Source organism: Ornithorhynchus anatinus, chromosome 3 (assembly GCF_004115215.2).
Source record: "Ornithorhynchus anatinus isolate Pmale09 chromosome 3, mOrnAna1.pri.v4, whole genome shotgun sequence".
Lineage (NCBI taxonomy): Eukaryota > Metazoa > Chordata > Mammalia > Monotremata > Ornithorhynchidae > Ornithorhynchus > Ornithorhynchus anatinus.
This window is the reverse complement of record NC_041730.1, coordinates 3,216,444-3,236,565: the sequence shown is the minus strand read 5'-3', so window position 1 is coordinate 3,236,565 and position 20,122 is coordinate 3,216,444. Positions and strand designations below refer to the sequence as shown.

At 58.7% G+C, this 20,122-nt stretch overlaps 1 protein-coding gene across 2 annotated transcripts; it reads right to left on the bottom strand.

Moving 5' to 3' along the window:
- Window positions 1-189: 189 nt before the first annotated feature.
- On the bottom strand, window positions 190-14,845 carry CHID1 (chitinase domain containing 1). Of its 2 annotated transcripts, none has more exons than XM_039911341.1 (13): window positions 14,823-14,845; window positions 12,980-13,193; window positions 12,718-12,867; window positions 12,231-12,363; window positions 11,120-11,164; window positions 10,879-10,985; window positions 10,717-10,778; window positions 4,627-4,719; window positions 4,297-4,395; window positions 2,725-2,874; window positions 2,230-2,310; window positions 1,636-1,678; window positions 190-343 (listed from the first exon to the last, which is right to left on the bottom strand). In XM_039911341.1, exons 2-13 carry the CDS (start codon window positions 13,088-13,090, stop codon window positions 245-247), a joined length of 1,173 nt encoding a protein of 390 aa, XP_039767275.1. In that variant the 5' UTR covers window positions 13,091-13,193; window positions 14,823-14,845; the 3' UTR covers window positions 190-244. The 2 variants fall into 2 exon arrangements, with proteins under 2 accessions (XP_039767275.1, XP_028915247.1); XM_029059414.2 differs by having other exon boundaries at window positions 12,980-13,198; window positions 14,823-14,842.
- Between the last annotated feature and the right edge of the window lie 5,277 nt (window positions 14,846-20,122).

The window sequence follows — 20,122 nt, the reverse complement described above, 5'->3', positions numbered from 1 at the left end:
ATCTCAACCCCCTACCGCACCCCCCGAAAATGAGCCTCCCGCCCCCCGGCCCCCCCATCGCCCCGTTTCTCCAATCGCCACAGAAACCTGAAGAGGGGGATTCCCCCCTCCGCCAGATGACCGAACGCCCCCCTCCCCGCTCCCCCGGGGTCCGGGCGGTAGTCGGGGCCCCGCCCCGTCGCCCCCCCGCCCACCGGCCCGACCCCCGGGGGGCCGCCGGCCCTCCCTGCCCCCCTCGGCCGGGTCACAGCAGGTCGTAGAAGTAGTCCAGGCCCTGGCCCAGCTCCCAGATGGCGATGCCCGTCCCCAGCTCCGCCGCCAGCTCCAGGCGCAGCGCGATCGACTGCCGTCCAAAAGAGACCCCGATGAGCATCCCCTCCCCCCGTACTCCTGCCCCCGGGGAACCCCGGCCCCCCTCCGCAGACCTGGGCCTTCAAATATCTTCTGGGGTTCCCAATAATAACTGTGGTATTTGTTAAGCGTCTACTATGTGCCAGACACCGGACTAAGCGCCGGGGGACATTCAGGTTAATCAGGTTGGACACAGTCCCCGCCCGCCACGGGACTCCTTTCCTTTTCGGTATTCTTGTCGAGGGCTTACTACGAGCCAGGCACTGTACTAAGCGCCGTACTTTCCTCAGGCCTAACCTCTCCAACCGCACCTGATTCCGGCTTCTCGTTATTAGGATTGCGACTCTAATTATTCTAATTGTATTTGTGGAATGCTTCCTAGATGCCAAGCACCGTACTAGCCGTTAGGGCGGCCAAAAGATAATCAGGTTGGGCACGATCCCTGTCCCACATGGGGTGGCAGACTAAGGGGAAGGAGGAAAGGTGTTAAATCCCCCTTTTACAGACGAGGTAACTGAGGCACAGACAAGTGAAGTGAGTTGCCCAAGGCCACAGCAGACAAACGGCAGAGCGGGGATTAGAACCCAGATCCTTCCGACTCCCAGGTCCGGGCTCTTTCCACTAGGTCAGGCTGCTTCTCCAGCACTGAACAAACACCATTATTATTATGGTTGTTATCGTTATTAATAATATCAATATTATGATCTCCCCCCCAGTCTTTAAGCCTGTTGTGGGCAGGGAGCGTGTCTACCAATTCTGTCCTACTGTACTTTCCCAAATGTTCGGGACAGTGCTCTGCACGCGGTAAGTGCTCAAAAAATAGCCTGGATATCGCCAGTCACATCGGTCCACGAGAAGCAGCGTCGCGCAGTGGATAGAGCCCGGGCTTGCAAGGCAGAGGACGCGGGTTCTAATCCGGGCTCTGCCACTCGTCCGTTGTGTGACCTTGGGCAGGTCGCTTCACTTTTCTGTGCCTCGGTTCCTTCATCGGTAAAACGTGGGTGAAGAATGTGAGCCCCATGTGCGACAGGGACTGCATCTGGCCTGATTCACCTTGTACCTACCCTAGCGTTTAGAACGGTGCTCGGCACACAGTAAGCGCTTAACAAATACCATCGTTATTATACCGGGGGGACCGGTGGCTCTGAGACGAGGAGGGCCGTCGGGAGATGTCGCGAGCCCATCCTCGCCGCGACTGCCGGTCCTCCCCGTGCTCCGGGGGGCCCGGGGGGCCCGGGCCGGGCTGCGTCACGGGAAGGGAGGGGATGAGGATGAGGATGGTACCTTTAGCGTTGGATAGTAGACCGTGTGCTTGCCTCCTTTGCTTCTACAAAACAGACAGAGAGCGGGTCTCCCACCGTGATCTGGACAGCGGAGGGAGAGTCGCCCCTTCTCCTCCCCCAGCGCCCCGGCGGCCCCCAGACCGGACGGGTCCGGCCCCTCGATTCCCCACCCTCCCGGGCCGCCGTAGAACTGTGGGGCTCCGGGCCCGCCTGCTGGGTGACCTGAGGGAAAGAGCTAAACCACTCTGGGCATCGGTAAAAGTTTGGGCCCGGTTTCTACTGTTTCCCCGTCCGTCCTCCGGAGCGGTGAGTAAAGTCGTCTGAGCTCCGCACACGGCAGCTCGAGCCACGAGGACGACTCTACGTGCCGGGTCACCGGGGGAGAGGCGGGGGCGGCGAGGGGACGGTCAGGGGTGTGGGATGGGCTGTCCCGGGTTAGTGGCCCAGGCCAAGGGTTCCTCCTCCTCCTCCTCCTCCCCTTCCTCCCGCCCTCGCTTCCCCCGGAAGGGTCCCCGGTGGGTTCCTGCGGCCGCCTCCCGGCCTCCCCACCCCCCGCCGGGCCCGAGGCGGGCCACCCCCGCCGGGAAGCACTCACGGTTTGTACTGTAAGTGGTGCTCGCCCGTCTCCTCGTCCCAGACCAGCTTGGGCTTGTGCTGCTTCAGGATCTCGATGTATCTGTGGAGGTGGGAGGGGAAGGCAGGGCTAGCCTGGGGGAGGGCAGCTCGCCGGGCCGGGCCACCTCCCCATCCGCTCATCAACCGGGAACCTAACGGCATGCAGGGCGCTGTACTTGGCACCCACTGTGAGCAGAGCGCTGTGCTTGGCACCTGCTCAGTGCAGAGTACAGGATTGGTGGCGGGGGGGGGGGGGGGGGGGGGGGGGCGTCTACTCTGTGCACCTCACCATGCGCAGAGCACCGTAGCGGACACCTATGCTGCGGAGAGCACCGTACTGGGCACCTAGGGGGCTTCCTTCCCCGACCCCCGGGCTTCCGGGAGCAACGCCTCCCCCACCCCTCTTGGGGGTCCCAACCACGGCCCCCTCCCCCTCTGAGGGGGGCCGCGGTCTCTCGCCCCACCCGGCCCCCACCTGCCGCCCACGACGGGCTGGGCCGAGGAGGCGGAGAAGTCCAGGCCGTAGAAGTTGAGTCCCAGGAGGATCTTGGGCCTCCAGCGGGCGTCCGGGTCCAGCCGCTGGACGCAGGCTCGCACCCAGGGAAGGGGCGCGTTCGGGCCGGGCCTGGGGGAGCGAACGAGACGGAGGGGCGGCCTCCCGGTCATCGCCGACCGACGGACCGGGACGGGAAATTCAGCCAATCCGCCGTATTTATTGAGCGCTTACCGTGTGCAGAGCACTGGACTAAGCATTTGGGAGAGGACAATACAACAGACACGTTCCTTGCCCACGACGAGCTGACAGTCTAGAGGGAAATCACCTCCTAGCAGCCCCGGGGACTTCCTGTGCCGGGGAGGTGGTGGGGGGTGTTTCCGGGGCGGGGGGTACTGACGCTGACTGGACGCCCCCGACTCTCCCCCTTTTTTCTTTTAAAGGCTATGTGTTAAGTGCTTACTGTGTGCTAGGCACTGGGCTTAGAGGGGTAATTACCTAATTAGCTCGTAGTGCTGTTCTAACCCCTGGGGCAGATACTGTTCTAAGCGCTGGGGTGATTACCTGATTACCTTCTATCTACCTCAGCGTTTAGAACGGTGCTTGGCACATAGTAAGCGCTTAACAAGTACCACAGTTATTATTACCGTTATTATTATACAAGCTAATTAGGGTGAACACAGTTCCTGTCCCACACGGGGCATCCCCATTTTACAGACGAGGGAACCGAGGCACAGAGGGGTTCGTTATAGAGTTATCTGTTAAGCGCTTCACATGTGCCAGGCACTGTACTAGGTGCTGGGGGAGATACAAGCCGATCAGGTTGGACACAGTCCCTGTCCACATGGACCCACGGTCTTCACCCCCATTTTACGGATGAGGGAACCGAGGCTCAGAGAAATGAATAATCATAGAGGTATTAGTTAGGCGTTTACTAATTTGCCAGATGCTGAGGTGGATACAGGGTAATCAGGTCGGACACCGTCCACGTCCCACATGGGACTGACAAGTCTTTATCCCCATTTTACAGGTGAGATAACTGAGGCCCAGAGTAGCGAAGTGACTTGCCTGAGGTCACACGGTGGACAAGCATCAGAAGTGGGATTAGAACCCAGACCCGTCGACTCCCAGGCCCAGACTTTATCCATTAGAGACCACCGCTTCACTCTGAAGGGACCCGAGGGGAGGGAGGGCGGCCAGAAGGTTAGAGCTGCGACTGGGAGTCGGCAGACCTGAATTCGAATTCTGGCTCCGCTTTCCGGCCTGCTGTGGGACCTCAGGCAGGTCGCTGAACCTCTCTGGGCCTCTTTTTTCCCCCCGTCTGTAAAGTGGGGCGGGGAGCCGGTGTCCGGCGGGGACGCTGACCGTCCTCCTTCATTACCCCGCCTGGGCCCCAGCGCTCAGCGCGGCGCTCGGCACGTAGTGAGCGCCGAACCAATGCCGCGGTGACGACGGCGATACCGACGGTTTCCGCCGGGCCGGTGGGCAGTAGGTGCCGGTTACCGGGGCCTCCCTCCCCCGACCCCGGCCCCGCTCCCGGCCCCCGGCCCTTACCGCTGCGGGGACGAGTAGTCGTAGGTCATCAGGCTGAAGCCGTCGACGAGGGGGGCCAGCTGCTCCAGGTGAGTCTGCCCGAACGAGCCCCCCGACGTCCTGCCGGACCCGCCCCACACACGCTCACCACACGGCCGCCCCCCACTCCTTACCGGTCGCCCCCAGCTCCGGGGTCCCGTCCCTCCCAAGCCCAGGCGCGGCCGCCGAAGCCCCCACCCCGGGGAGACACCCGGCGGGGGCCAGAGGGATCGGGGGAGGTCCCCCCACCCTGGGGTGATGACCGGCGGGGGTCAGGCGGCGGGGTGGGGTCAAGGGTCGGGGGTCACCCACCCCGGGATGACGACGGGCGGGATGACCACGATGATCCGCAGCTGGGCCTCGCGCAGGGTCTGGGCCAGGTGGCTCAGCAAGTGAAGCAGCTCCCTGAAAGAGAGACGAGGGGACGTGGTCGGGGGCCCGGCCGGGGCCGAGGACGGGGCGTCGGAGTGGGTGGCCCCCAGCCCGTTTGCTGACCCCGTCCATCTACCTCCCCATCTCACAGAAACCCCTCCCCGCCGTGGGCTTTAAAGGCCTCCATCCCCTTACTCCCCCACAACCCACCTCACTTGGCCTCTCTCCTCCTCCAACCCAGCCTGCACACTTTGCTCCTCTAATGCCAACCTTCTCGGCGGGCCTCTGTCTCACCGCTGATCCCTGGCCCACGTCCCGCCTCTGGTCCGCAGGGCCCTCCCTCGGATCCCACAGACAGTGACTCCCCTCCTCCTCCAAAGCCTTACTGAAGGCCCATCGCTTCCAGAGGCTTTTCTGACTGAGCTCTATTTCCTCTTCTCCCACTCCCTTCTGCGTGCACTCGCATGTGCCCCCTCTATTCACCCCTCCCTCAGCCCCAGGGCACTTCCGTCCACACCTGGAATTTATTTTTATCTATATTAATGTCCGTCTCCCCCTCTGGACTGGAAGCCCGTTATGGGCAGAGAGCTTACCTACCAACTCCGTCACACTGTCCCCTCCCAAACACTTAGCCTAGTGTGCCTTGTACAGAGTGAGCGCTCAATAAATACGATTGATTCATTCAATCACGCCCCCGCCTGGGCGCAGGTAAGAACCGCAGCCTAGGGGCAGAAGGACCCCGTGCCGCCACACCGCCCCCGTGTGGCCAGAGAGGAGACTGCACCGCGCGGTCCTGTGCTGCAACACCGCCCCCGAGTGGGCGCAGCCCAGAACTGCAGCCTAGACAGCGTGGCTCAGAGGAAAGAGCCCGCGCTTGGGAGACGGAGGACACGGATTCGAATCCCGCCTCCGCCCCCTTGTCAGCTGTGTGATTTGGGGCAAGTCACTTCATTTCTCCGGGCCTCCGTTCCCTCATCTGGAAAACGGGGATGAAGACTGCGAGCCCCACGTGGGACAACCAGATCACCTCGTGTCCTCCCCAGCGCTTAGAACAGTGCTTGGCATATAGGAAGCGCTTATCAAATGGCCGCGTTATTATTATTATTGGACCAGGCCAGGCTAGGCAGAAGGGGATAATAATAATAATGACGTTGGTATTTATTAAGCGCTTACTATGTGCAGAGCAGTGTTTAAGTGTGGGGGGTAGATAGAGGGTAATCAGGTTGTCCCATGTGGAGCTGCTCCCAGTCTTCATCCCCATTTTCCAGATGAGGTGACTGAGGCCCAAAGAAGTGAAGTGGCTTGCCCACAGTCACCCAGCTGACAGGTGGCGGAGCAGGGATTAGAACCCATGACCTCTGACTCCCAAGCCCAGGCTCTTTCCATTGAGCCACGCTGCTTCTCTATGCGTGCTGCCACCCTGCCCCTGTGTGGGCGCCGATGAGGACTGAATGACTGAAAGACGAATGAATGAATGAATGAATTTGGGAAGCAACGTGGCTCAGTGGAAAGAGCCCGGGCTTGGGAGTCAGAGGTCATGGGTTCGAATCCCTGATCTGCCACTTAGCTGTGTGACTGTGGGCAAGTCACTTCACTTCTCTGGGCCTCAGTTCCCTCCTCTGTAAAACGGGGATGAAGACTGTGAGCCTCACGTGGGACAACCTGATGACCCTGTATCGCCCCCAGCGCTTCGAACAGTGCTCTGCACCTAGTAAGCGCTTAACAAATACCAACATTATTAAATCACTTAACTTCTCTGTGCCTCAGTTCCCTCATCTGTAAAACAGGGATGAACGTGAGACAACCTGATGACCCTGTATCTCCCCCAGCGCTTAGAGCAGTGCTCTGCACATAGTAAGCGCTTAACAGATACATCATTATGAATGAATGAATGAAAGGGACGCGTGGTGCCACAGCGCCCCCGTGCGGGCGCAGAGGGAGAATGAATGAAAGGGCTCCGTGGTGCCACAGCGCCCCCGTGTGGGCGCAGAGGAGGATTGAATGAATGAAAGGGCTCCGTGGTGCCACAGCGCCCCCGTGTGGGCGCAGAGGAGGATTGAATGAATGAATGGGCTGCGTGGTGCCACAGCGCCCCCGTGTGGGCGCAGAGGAGGATTGAATGAATGACTGCATGGGCCGCGTGGTGCCACAGCGCCCCCGTGTGGACGCAGAGGAGACCTGCCGGCGGGAGGCGGGGGGAGGCAGTGATTGCGGCCTGCGGGGGCGGAGCTGGGGGGGGAGGCAGGCGGGGCTTTCTCCCCCTGTTCTACCCGGTAACGGGCCTCGGCCAATCAGGGACTGACACCTAATCCTCCCCCCCTCCCCCCCCCCCAGCTGCGACCCCCTAAAGCCGATAAGAGGCAATTGCTTTGAATCCCCAGGAGGGATGCTGAAGCAAGACAGCAGCAGCAGCAGCAGCAGCAGGAGGAGGAGGATGGAGGAGGATGGTGGTGGTGGTATTTAAGCACTTACTAAGGTGCCAGGCACTGTACTAAGTGTGGCTCAGTGGAAAGAGCCCGGGTTTAGGAGTCAGAGGTCATGGGTTCTAATCCCAACTCCGCCACTCGTCAGCTGTGTGACTGTGGGCAAGTCACTTCACTTCTCGGTGCCTCAGTTCCCTCGTCTGTAAAAGGGGGATTAAGACTGTGAGCCCCAGGCGGGACAACCTCATCCTTTCCACTGAGCCACGATCTCCCCCAGCGCTTAGAACAGTGCTCTGCACGTAGTAAGCGCTTAACAGATACCTACATTATTATTATTATTATTATTGTTAAGCGCTGAGGTGGATACGGGCAAATTGAGTTGGATACAGTCCCCATCCCACGTGGGGCTCACAGGCTCAATCCCCATTTTACAGATGAGGTCACTGAGGCCCAGAGAATAATAATAATTATAATGATGGTATTTAAGCACTTACTATGTGGCAGGCACTGTACTAAGCGCAAGGGCAGAGAGAAGCAGCATAGCTTAGTGGAAAGAGCATGGGCTTGGGAGTCAGAGGTTGTGGGTTCTAAACCCGGCTCTGCCCCTTGTCAGCTGTGTGACTTTGGGCAAGTCACTTCACTTCTCGGTGCCTCCGTTCCCTCATCTGTAAAATGGGGATGAAGACTGTGAGCCCCAGGCGGGACAACCCGATTCCCCTTTATCTACACCAGCGCTTAAAACAGTGCTTGGCACATAGTGAGCACTTAACAAATACCAACATTATTACTATCATTATTATCACAAGCAAATTGATTTGGACCCAGTCCCTGGACCACGTGGGGCTCACAGGCTCAATCCCCATTTTACAGATGAGGTAACTGAAGCCCAGAGAAGAAGAATAATAATAGTAACGGTATTTATTAGGCACTTACTATGTGCCTGGCACTGTACTACGCGCTGGGATGGATACAAGCAAATCGAGCTGGATGCAGTCCCCGTCCCACGTGGGGCTCACGGTCTCAATCCCCATTTTACGGATGAGGTAACTGGGGCCCAGAGAAGTAAAGTGACTCGCCCACAGTCACACAGCTGACAAGCGGCGGAGCCGGGATTAGAACCCAGATCCTCCTGACTCCCAGGCTGTAGCCGCTACATCTTGAGAGCAGCAGCACTTGGAAGCAGAAAGAAGAAGCGTCGGCAGAAGGGGCTCCGTTGACCAGCAGACTGGTAGTGGACCCTTGGTGGAGTGGGGTGAGTGAGTGAGTATGTATGGGCCGCCCCTTGGCACGTTGGTAAAACTAAGTAAAAGAGAAACAGCGCGGCTCAGTGGAAAGAGCCCGGGCTTGGGAGTCGGAGGTCATGAGTTCGAATCCCAACTCCGCCACTTGTCAGCTGTGTGACTGTGGGCAGGTCACTTCACTTCTCGGTGCCTCAGTTCCCTCCTCTGTAAAATGGGGATGAAGACCATGAGCCTCCCGTGGGACAACCTGATTTCCCCTGGATCTCCCCCAGTGCTTAGAACAGTGCTCTGCACATAGTAAGCACTAAGCAAATACCAACATTATTATTAAAAAACTTTCCACGGTAACCTTGGGGATCAGAGGTGTGGTGTGACTTCTACTACCTGTCACCGAGGCTCCCCCGGTCCAGGAAGGTCCCGGCGGGTACGAGCCGGGGCGGGAGGCTCACTACATGTCATTAACAAAAATTAAGGATAATTTGTGGTATTTAAGCACTCACTATGTGCCAAGCACTGTACTAAGCAGTGGTGTGGATACAAGTCAATCGGGTTGGACACAGTCCCTGCCCCCCATGGGGCTCACAGTCTCCATCCCCATTTTCCAGACGAGGTAACTGAGGCCTAGAGGAGTGAAGTGACTTGCCCAAGGCCACCCAGCAGACAAGTGGTGGAGCCCAGATTAGAACCCATGACCTTCTGGCTCCCAGGCCTGTTCTTTAGCCACTATGCCTTGCTGCTTCTCTAATGTAGAAGAGAAGCGGCGCGGCTTAGCGGAAAGAGCCTGGGCTTGGGAATCTGAGGATGTGGGGTCTAATCCCGACTCCGCCATCTGTCAGCTGCGTTCATTCAGTGGTATCTATTGAGCGCTTACTATGTGCAGAGCACTGGACTAAGCGCTTGGAATGGACAATTGGGCAACAGATAGAGACAATCCCTGCCCGACGACGGGCTCACGGTCTAAACGGGGGAGACAGACAGCAAAGCAGAACAGAACACAACAAAATCAAGACAACAAAACATGGCAAATGTGACTCTGGGCAAGTCCCTTCACTTCTCTGGGCCTCAGCTCCCTCATCTGTAAAATGGGGACGAAGACTGTGACCTGCACTTGGGACAACCTGACTACCTCGGATCTACCCCAGGGTTTAAGACAGTGCTTGGCACATAATAAGCGCTTAACAAATAGCGGCATTATTATTACGTTGTGGAGTGTTGGACTGAGCGCCGGGGAGAGGCCAACAGAGTTAGTAGAAGCGATCCCTGCCCTCAAAGAGCTTCCAGTCTACTGTGTGCAGAGCACTGGGCTGAGCGTTCGGGAGGTACGCGAGAAATGATGATGATGGCATTTGTTAAGCGCTTACTATGTGCCAGGCATTGTACTAAGCGCTGGGGTGGATACGCAAAACACTGATCCGGCTGTCTGCTCACGGACTCGACCAGCTCCCTTTGTCCTTCCCGCCCCGGCTTCGCCCGCCCACAGCACTTACGTATATTATGTTTAGATCCATAATTCTACTTATTTCTATCGACGCCTCTTTACTTGTTTTGACGTCTGTATCTCTCGCTCTGGAACGTAAGCTCGCTGTGGACCGTCGTGCTCTCTCTTTAGGCCGTTCAGGACATTTGCCGAATGATACTCTCCCAAGCGCTCAGTATTCAACAGTATTTATTGAGCGCTTACTATGTGCGGAGCACTGTACTAAGCGCTTGGAATGAACAAGTCGGCGACAGATAGAGACAGTCACAGTGCTCTGCACCCAGTAAGCGCTCAATAAATAATAATGATGGTATTTAAGTGCTTACTAAGTGGCAAGCCTGGGCACTGGGTAGATACAAGGTGATCAGGTTGTCCCACGTGGGGCTCACGGTCTTAATCCCCATTTTCCAGAGGAGGGAACTGAGGCCCAGAGAAGTGAAGCGACTTGCCCAAAGTCCCACAGCCGACAAGTGGCGGAGGCCGGGATCAGAACCCACGACCTCTGACTCCCAAGCCCGGGCTCTTCCGGCCAAGCCACGCTGCTTCTCGTAATACGGCTGAGTGAGTGAATGAGTCTTTATCGCTGTAGTGTCCTTTCCAAGCGCTTAGTACAGCGCTCTGCACACAGTAAGTGCTCAGTAAATACGACTGAATGAATGAATGAATGAGACTCCCGCTGCTGCCGTTTGAAGAAACCTGCAGAGGTCACGACCACCGTGGGTCCCAGAGGGCTTTTGCTGAAAACATTATTGAGAAAAGTGAGTGCCCTGGGGTTTTTTTTTTTTAAAGGGTATCTGTTAAGCGTTTACTAGGTGCCGGGCACCGTACTAAGCGCTGGGGTGAATACACGCCAACTGGGCATTTCGGGCCCCCGGCCCGTCTCACTTACTTGGCCTTCTGGCTCCCCAGCTGGCTCCAGACCTCGATCACGAAGCCATCAAAATTCTCGCTCTGCAATAAAAGGGGAGGCCTGGGGGTGGGCAGAGGGTGTTGCCCAGGGGTGGGACGGGTTGCCCGAGGCGGTCGGGGGGGGGGGGGGGGGGTCCGCTACCTTGGCGACGCTCAGCAGGGTCTGTCCGAGCTCGTCCAGCTCGTCCTCGCTGTGGAACACGGCCTCGAAGTCCGCCGGGGTCCAGCCCTCGAACAGGACGCGGGGCACTACGGGGGAGGACGGGCACCCGGCGGCCTTGCCGAGCCCACCCCCGCCGGGGCCTCCCCCCCCCTCCCCCCCGGCCCCCTCCTCCGGGCGGCCCTCTGGCCACCCGCTGACCCCGGCCCCCCGGGTCACTCACCCACACGCAGGCGGGGGGCGGCCTTCCGGACATCTCTCAACCAGCCTGTCCCGACGGGGAGAGAAGAAAGGGGCCGGTTGGGTCTTCGGGGAGCAGAGCGGGAGGGCCAACCACCTCTGGAGTCTCCGCCGCCCGCCGCCCGCCGACCCCCCGCCTGCCCCGTTGGCGGGGGTGGGCGGTGAGCGGGGGTCGGGGGGCGAGGCGGAGGGGAGCCCGTGGAACCGTGGCCAGCGGCGGGGGAAGCAGCGGGGCTCGGGGGAGAGAGCCCGGGCTTGGGAGGCATGGGTTCGGATCCCGGCTCCGCCACTTGTCAGCTGTGTGACTGCGGGCGAGTCACTTCACCTCTCCGGGCCCTCATCTGGAAAATGGGGATGACGACCGTGAGCCTCACGTGGGACGACCCGATGACCCTGTAACTCTCCCCCAGCGCTTAGAACGGCGCCCTGCACATAGCAGGCGCTTAACCGATACCAACGTCATCATCATTATTACCGGGCGAGCCGCTTCGCTTCTCTGGGCCTCAGTTCCCTCCTCTGGAGAGTGGGGATCGAGGTTGTGAACCCCCACGAGGGACCGGGACTGTGTCCGATCCCATTTGCTCGTATCCACCCCAGTGCTTAGTACAGTGCCCGGCACCTAGCGAGCGCTTAACCAATACCATCGTCGTCATCATCATCATTATTATTACCAGGTGCAGAGTGCTGTACCGGGTGCCCACCGTGCGCAGAGCTCTGTGCTGGGCGCTCGGGAACGTACCCGAGCGGACAACCCGGTCCCTGCCCCCGAGAGGCTTCCCGCCTACTTGGTCAAGCACCGCCGAGGCGGCGTGGCCTAGTGGCTAGAGCCCGAAGCCCGCTGATCGGAGGGACCTGGGTTCTAATCCCGGCTGCCGTGTGACCTCGGGCGAGTCACTTCCCTCGTCTGCGCCTCACCGCCCTCCTCTGGGAGACGGGGACGAAGACGGCGACCCTCACGGGGGGACGGGGACCGGGTCCAACCGGATTAGCCCGTTTCTATCCTCAGCGCTTAGCCCAGTGCCCGGCGGCTGGGAGGGACTCAGCGAATACGCCGGTTTTTAGCGCTGCGGCCCCGCGCCCGCCTCAGGGGAGACCTTGGTCGACGTCGTGGAGGCCGGTGACCTGGAAGAGCTCGCGGCCCCTGCGCTTCACCTGCAGCCACACCGGCGACAGCCACGAGAACTTGGCACCGAACGTCTCGGCCGCGTCGTACCCGCCGCCGTTCCACTGCGGGGAGGGAGGAGGGGCCGGGGCCGGTCAGCGGCCTCCGACCTCGCTCCCCTCCTCTGGGCACCTGGAGAGTCCCCAGGCCCGAGGAGGAGAAAACGCAGCTGCTGAAGCGGACGCCTCCCCGGGCGGCATCTGTGGCGGACGCCCCCTCACCGCCCCGGGATAACGGGACGTATTTAGCCCAGCTGCTCCTCAGCCCCCGGACGGACGGGCCCGTCGACCTCGGGGTTCGGCCGCCCCGTCCCGTTACCCGGGGCCGCCCCCTTCCCGCCCCCAGCTCGCTGGGGGGACCCCTGCCCACCCCCCAATCACGCGAGGGATTGCCCCCTTCTCCCCCCGGCCCCCGCTCACCGGCGTGACGTATCCCAGCGCGTCCCCCGCGAAGTGTGTGCGGGCGGCCTCAGGGGCGCGGGGCCTGCGGTGTTCCCGCACCACGTCCTCGGCCCTCGGCTCCGACGTCACCAGCCCCCGCTCCTGCACCGTGCGCTCCGAGGGCCCGGTCTGCGGGTGGGGAGACTGAGTCACGCGTCCGGGCGGCCGTCTCCCCGCCCCGCCGGCCGCAGAGGGAAGCCCGAGGGGTCGCGAGGTGCGGCCCCCCCGCCCGCGGGCCCACCTTCTCCCGCAGGGTTTTGGCGGCGGATCTCCCGGGGTCGGTGCGGGACAGGGTGGGGGCGGCCAGCCGGTAGGCCAGGGAGAGGCACAGCGCCGCCGGGAACAGCCGCATGGCCGAGGTCGCCTCGGCCTCCGCTCCGAGGCGGCTGCTGTAGAGACGGAGTCGGTCTCACCGCCGGTCGCTCTCCGGTGACCGTTGGCTCGATGCCCCGGAGCTGTACTGGGCGCAGAGTGCCGTACTGAGCGCCCGCTGGGCGCAGAGCGCCGCCCGGGACGTCTGCCGGGTGTCCAAGCAGCGCGGCTCGGGGGAAAGAGCCCGGGCTTGGGAGTCAGAGGAAGTGGGTTCGAATCCCGGCTCCGCCGCCTGTCAGCTGGGTGACCTCGGGCCCGTCACTTCACTTGTCTGGGCCTCGGTGACCTCATCTGGAAAATGGGGATGAAGACTGGGAGCCCCACGGGGGACGACCTGATCACCTTGGATCTATCTAGCCCGGCGCTTAGAACGGTGCTTGCACGTAGTAAGTGCTTAACAAATGCTAACGTTATTATTATTATTATTAGAGCACTATACTAGGCAGCTGCTGTTGGCCGTGCACTGTACTGGACGTCTGCTGGGTGCAGAGCTTGGAACTGGCTGCCTGCTGTGTGCTGAGGGCTGTAGACCGTGAGCCCGTCAAAGGGCAGGCAGGGACCGTCTCTATCTGTTGCCGACTTGTCCGTTCCAAGCGCTTAGTCCGGTGCTCTGCACATAGTAAGTGCTCAACAAATACTACTGAATTCATTCAATAGTATTTATTCATTCAATAGTATTTATTGAGCGCTTACTATGTGCAGAGCACCGGACTAAGCGCTTGGGACGGACAAGTCGGCAACAGATAGAGACGGTCCCGGCCGTTTGACGGGCTTACGGTCTGTCTGATCGGGGGAGATGGATGAATGAATAGTGGCGCCTGCTGGGTGCAGAGCAGTGGAGCTCAGGGAGTCAGAGGTGATGAGTTCGAATCCCGACCCTGACACTCATCAGCTGGGTGACTGTGGGCAAGTCCCTTCACTTCTCTGGGCCTCAGTTCCCTCATCTGTCAAATGGGGATGAAGATTGGGAGCCTCACGTGGGACAACCTGATGACCCTGTATCTTCCCCAGCGCTTAGAACAGCGCTCTGCACCTAGGAAGCGCTTCACAAATACCAACATTATTATTATTATTATTCAGCAGCATGGCACAGTGGAAAGAGCGCGGGCTTGGGAGTCAGAGGTCATGGGTTCGAATCCCGACTCTGCCCCTTGTCAGCTGGGTGACTGTGGGCGAATCACTTCACTTCTCTGGGCCTCAGTGACCTCATCTGGAAAATGGGGATTAACTGGGGGCCGCCCGTGGGACAACCTGATGCCCCTGTATCTCCCCCAGCGCTTAGTACAGTGCTCTGCACCTAGTAAGCGCTTAACAAATACCAACATTATTAATCCCGAGGGTCGCTCGACTCCTCTGGGCCTCGGTTCCCTCATCCGTCAAAGGGGGACGGAGGCTGGGCCCGGCACCATGGACCTTCTATCTACCCCAGCGCCTAGCACAGGGCCCGGCACCCGGTCGGCGCTTAGCAAATAGCCCCCTTATTGTGATCAGAGGGTGCAGAGCGCTTAGCGGGGGGTGGGGGAGAAAGGGGGGGGTCCGGTCCCCTCCTCCCCCCTCCCGGGCGTCACCACTAACGGCCGGGGCCCCCGGGGGCTGCAGCGAGGGGGGGAAGAGAGGAGGGGGGGAGGGGAAGAGGGGGGGGAGGGGAAGGGGGGGAGGGGAAGAGGGGGGGAGGGGAAGAGGGGGGGGAGGGGAAGAGGGGCGGCTCCCACCTTTGCAGCCACGCGCCGCCGCCGCCGCCGCTCAACACCCGGAAACGAAGGCGGGGCCGGCAGGGGGCGGGACCTGATAGGCCAGGGGGCGGGGATTGGAGGAGAGGGAGCCGGGCCGGGCTCCGATTGGGTGGCGCGGCTCGGGGGCGGGGCCTGGAGGGGTGGAGTCTGGAGGAGCCGGGGGGCGGGGCCTGATAGGGCAGGGGCGGGGATTGGAGGAGCGGGGGGCTGGGCCGGGCTCTGATTGGACGATGCAGGACGGGAGGCGGGAGCTGAAGGGGCGGGGTCTGGAGGGGCGGGCCCGGGCTCAAGGAGGGGGGTGGAGAAGGGGCGGGACAAAGAAGGGGCGGAGGCGGAGCATGGGGCGGGGCAGAGAGGGCGGGGTCAGAGCGAGGGCGGGGCCGTGCGCAGCGAGGGGTGGGGTCAGAGCGGGGGCGGGGTCGTGCGCAGCGGGGGCGGGGCCTGGCCGGCGCGAGGGGCGAGGCCGTGCGCAGCGAGGGGCGGGGTCAGAGCGGGGGGCGGGGCCACGCGCAGAGAGGGGCGGGGCCAGAACGGGGGGCGGGCCGTGCGCAGCAGGGGCGGGGCCTGGCCGGCGCGAGGGGCGAGGCCGTGCGCAGCGAGGGGCGGGGCCAGAGCCTCGTCGACATGAGGGGCGTGGCCTTGCGCAAGCGAGTCGGGGTCGTGCGCAGCGGGGGGCGGGGCCAGAGCGGGGGGCGGGGCCGTGCGCAGCGGGCAGTGATGGGGCGTCGACTACATAGGCCCTGTCTTCTTCCCCGCCGCCGCCTCCCGGGACCCCAGTCTTTACCCTCTATCGTCCTCTCCCCAGCGCTCAGCCCAGTGCTCCGCACCCACGAGGCGCTCAGTAAATACAAATTTGTTCCATAGTATTTAGGGAGCGCTTCCTTGGTGCAGAGCGCTGCACTAAGCCCTTGGAATGCACGATTCATGCGAATTCATTTAGGGGAAGCAGCGGGGCTCAGCGCAAAGAGGCCGGGCTCGGGAGTCGGAGGTCGTGGGTTCGAATCCCGGCTCTGCTACTTGTCAGCTGGGCGACTGGGGGCGAGTCACTTCACTTCTCTGGGCCTCAGTGACCTCCTCTGGAAAATGGGGATGAAGACCGGGAGCCCCATGTGGGACCTGATTCCCCTGAATCTCCCTCAGCGCTTAGAACAGTGCTCGGCACCTAGTAAGCGCTTAACAAATACCGACATTATTATTATTCATTCAATCGTATTTACTGAGCCCCTATTAGGTGCAGAACGCTGGACTAAGCGCTTGGGATGGACCGTTCAAATTCATTCATTCTACTTATTGAGCGCTTCCTATGTGCAGAGCGCTGGACTGAGCGCTTGGAATGGACAATTCAAATTCATTCATTCAATCTTATTTATTGAGCCCTTACTATGTGCAGAGCGCTGGGCTAAGCGCTTGGAATGGACAATTCGAATTCACTCAGTCCTATTTATTGAGCCCCTACTCTGTGCAGAGCACTGGACTAAGCACTTGGAATGGACAATCCAAATGAACAATAATGTCGGTATTTGTTAAGCGCTTACTATGTGCAGAGCACTGTTCTAAGCGCTGGGGGAGACACAGGGGAATCAGGTTGTCCCCCGTGGGGCTCCCAGTCTTCATCCCCATTTTCCAGATGAGGTCACTGAGGCCCAGAGAAGTGAAGTGACTCGCCCACAGTCACACAGCTGACAAGTGGCAAAGGCGGGATTCGCACCTATGACCTCCGACTCCAAAGCCCATGCTCTTTTCACTGAGCCACGCTGCTTCTACTTCAAGGTTTACTACGGTGCCTAGCTCATAAATACCATTAAATAAATCAGTGGTATTTACTGAATGCTTACTCGGTACAGAACTTGCAGCTTTTTTTTGTTGTTGTTGTTGGTATTTGTTAAGCACTTCCTATGAGCCAGGCCGGGTAATAATAATAATGTTGGTATTAAGCGCTTACTATGTGCAGAGCACTGTTCTAAGCACTGGGGGAGATACAGGGTCATCAGGTTGGCCCACGCGAGGCTCACATTTAATCCCCATTTTCCAGAGGAGGTCGCTGAGGCCCAGAGAAGTGAAGTGACTTGCCCCCAGTCACACGGCTGACAAGGGGCAGAGCCGGGATTCGAACCCATGATCGCTGACTCTCGAGCCCGGGCTCTTTCCACTGAGCCACGCTGCTTCTCTACTAAGCGCTGGGGTAGAGGCAAGCTAATCAGGATGGACACGATCCCGGTCCCATGTGGGGTTTGCAGTCTTCATCCCCATTTTACAGATGAGGTAACTGAGGCCCAGAGACGTGAACCTTCCCATTTCCCCCTCCCCCTTCCCCCTTCTCCCTCCTTCTGCTCTTCCCCTCCCCACAGCACTTGTGCTTATTTGTCTATATCATTTATCACTCTATTAATTTTGTTAATGATGTTTATATAGCTATGATTCTGTTTCTCTGGATGATATTGACACCAGGCTACTTGTTTTGTTCTGTTTTGTTTAGCTGTCTGTCTCTCCCCTTTAGGCTGTGAGCCCGTCGTTATGCAGGGACGGTCTCTATCGGCGGCCGAATCGTTCATTCCAAGCGCTTAGTCCACTGCTCTGCACATAGTAAGCGCTCAATAAATACGACTGAATGAATGAAGAGAAGCGACTTGTCCGAGGTCACCCAGCAGACGAGTGGGGGAGCCCGGATGAGAACCCAGGTCCTTCTGACTCCCAGGCCCCGGGTTCGAGTCACTAGGCCTCGCCGCTTCTCCTCCCAGCCCTCCTTCCCTTGCTTTTTCCAAAGGCGGTGAGAGAGCCGGCGGGCCGGGCCCGGAACCCAGGCCCCAGGGGGGAATGATTCACCCAGGATCCATGTTGATGTTTTCATACGTGGGACAGGAATGAATCCCGGCCAAGGTTTCAGGCGGGTGGGCCCCCGGGCCTGGAACTTGATGCTTCCCGCTTTTCCGCCCTGGGCCTCTCCCAGCTCTGGTTTCTCCCGTTTGGCCTCCCTGAGGCTCTCTCTCCCTTCAAAATCCGCTCTCTCCCGCCCTGCAAAATCCACTTCCTCCCTTCAAAATGCACTCTCTCCTTTCAAAATCCTCCCTCTTCCTTCCAAACCCGCCCTCTCCCACCCTTCGAAATCCGCTCTCTCCCGCCCTGCAAAATCCACTCTCTCCCTTCAAAATCCACTCTCTCCTTTCAAAATCCTCCCTCTTCCATCCAAACCCGTCCTCTCGCACCCTTCAATAATAATTGTGGTATCTGTTAAGCGCTTACTATGTGCAAAGCACTGTTCTAAGCGCTGGGGAATCCCTTTCAAAATCCTCCCTCTTCCTTCCAAACCCGCCCTCTCCCACCCTTCAAAATCCGCTCTCTCCCGCCCTGCAAAATCTACTTTCTCCCTTCAAAAGCCACTCTCTCCTTTCAAAATCCTCCCTCTTCCTTCCAAACCCGCCCTCTGCCGCCCTTCAAAATCCACTCGATCGCTTCAAAATCCGCTCTCTCCCTTCAAAATTCACTCTCTTCTTTCAAGTTCCTCCCTCTTCCTCCAAAATCCACGCTTTCCCTTCAACATCTGTTCTCTCTCTTTAAAATCCTCTCTCTCCCTTCAGAATCCTCTCTCTCCCTCTTCAAAAGCCACTCTTCAACATCGTTTCTGTCGCTTCAAAATTCACTCTCTCCCTTCAAAATTCGCTCTCTCCTTTCAAGTTCCTCCCTCTTCCTTCAAAATCTACTCTTTCCCTTCAACATCTGCTCTCATCCTTCAAAATCTACTCTTACCCTTCAAAATCTGCTCTTTCCCTTCAAAATCTGCTCTCTCCCTTCAAAATCCCCTCTCTTCCTTCAACATCTGCTCTCATCCTTCAAAATCTACTCTTACCCTTCAAAATCCGCTCTCTCCCTTCAAAATCCGCTCTCTCCCCTCAAATTCCACTCTCTCCCTTCAAAATCGACATTCCTTTCAAAATCTGCAGTCGCTTCAAAATCTGCTCTCTCCTTTCAAAAATCTGCTCTCTCTCTTCAAAAATCCACTCTCTCCTTTCAAAATCCGCCTTCTCCCTTCACGAGCCACCTTCTCCCATCAAAATCTGCTCTCTCCCTTCAAAATCTACTCTCTCCTTTCAAAATCCGTGTTCTCCCTTCACGATCCACCTTCTCCCATCAGAATCTGTTCTCTCCCTTCAAAATCTGCTCCCTCCCTTCAAATTCCGCTCTCTCTCTTCAAAATCCGCCCTATCAATCAATCATATTTACTGAGCACTCACTGTGTGCAGATCACTGAACTAAGCGCTTGGGAGAGTGCAATATAACAAAACAATAGAGTTGGTGGACGTGTTCCCTGCCCGCAGCAAACCTACAGTTCAGAGGGGGAGACAGACATTAATAGAAATGAATAAATAAGTAAATAAATAAATGAATAAATAAATGATAGATATGGACATAAGTGCTGTGGGGTTGGACATCTGTGCCGGGGTAGAAACAAGATAATCAAGTTGGACATTGCCCATCTCCTTCATGGGGCTCACAGTCTCAGATGGGGGAACTGAGGCCCAGAGAAGTGAAGTGACTTACCCAAGGTCACACAGCAGACAGGCGGCAGAGCCGGGATTAGAACCCAGCTCCTTCTGACTCCCAGGCCTGTCCTCTAGCCACCAGGCCACGCTGCTTACCTGAAGTGACTCTCCCAAGGTCACACAGCAGAGAAATAGTGGCGTGGGATCAGTACCCAGCTCCTCTGATTCCACGCTCTAATCCCAGCTCTGCCACTTGTCTGCTGTTTGGCCTTGGGCAAGCTGTTTCTCTTGCCTGTGCCTCAGTTACCTCATCTGTAAAATGGGGATTAAGACGGTGAGCCCTGGGTGGGACAGGGACTCTGTCCAGCCTGATTTGCTTGTATTTCCCTCCCCCTCCCAGTGTTTCGTACAGTGCCTGACACATAGTAAGCGCTTAACAACAATAATAATAATAATGTTGGTATTTGTTAAGCGCTTACTATGTGCCGAGCACTGTTCTGAGCGCTGGGGTAGACACAGGGGAATCAGGTTGTCCCACGTGGGGCTCACAGTCTTACTCCCCATTTCACAGATGAGGCACAGAGAAGTTCATTCATTCATTCAATAGTATTTATTGAGCGCTCACTATGTGCAGAGCACTGGACTAAGCGCTTGGAATGAACAAGTCGGCAACAGATAGAGACGGTCCCCGCCCTCTGACGGGCTTACGGTCTAATCGGGGGAGACGGACAGACGAGAACAATGGCAGTAAATAGAGTCAAGGGGGAGAACGTCTCGTAAAAACAATGGCAACTAAATAGA

Bases quoted from the DNA above. Each gene is read 5' to 3' on its own strand.
- CHID1 (XM_039911341.1), bottom strand. From the start codon at position 13,090: ATGCGGCTGTTCCCGGCGGCGCTGTGCCTCTCCCTGGCCTACCGGCTG. The intron at 11,165-12,230 runs GTCTCCCCTGAG...CCGTCGGGACAG, and splicing joins CCTCCACGACGTCGACCAAG to GCTGGTTGAGAGATGTCCGG. The intron at 2,311-2,724 runs GTGGGGGCCGGG...CCACCTCCACAG, and splicing joins CAGCCCGTCGTGGGCGGCAG to ATACATCGAGATCCTGAAGC.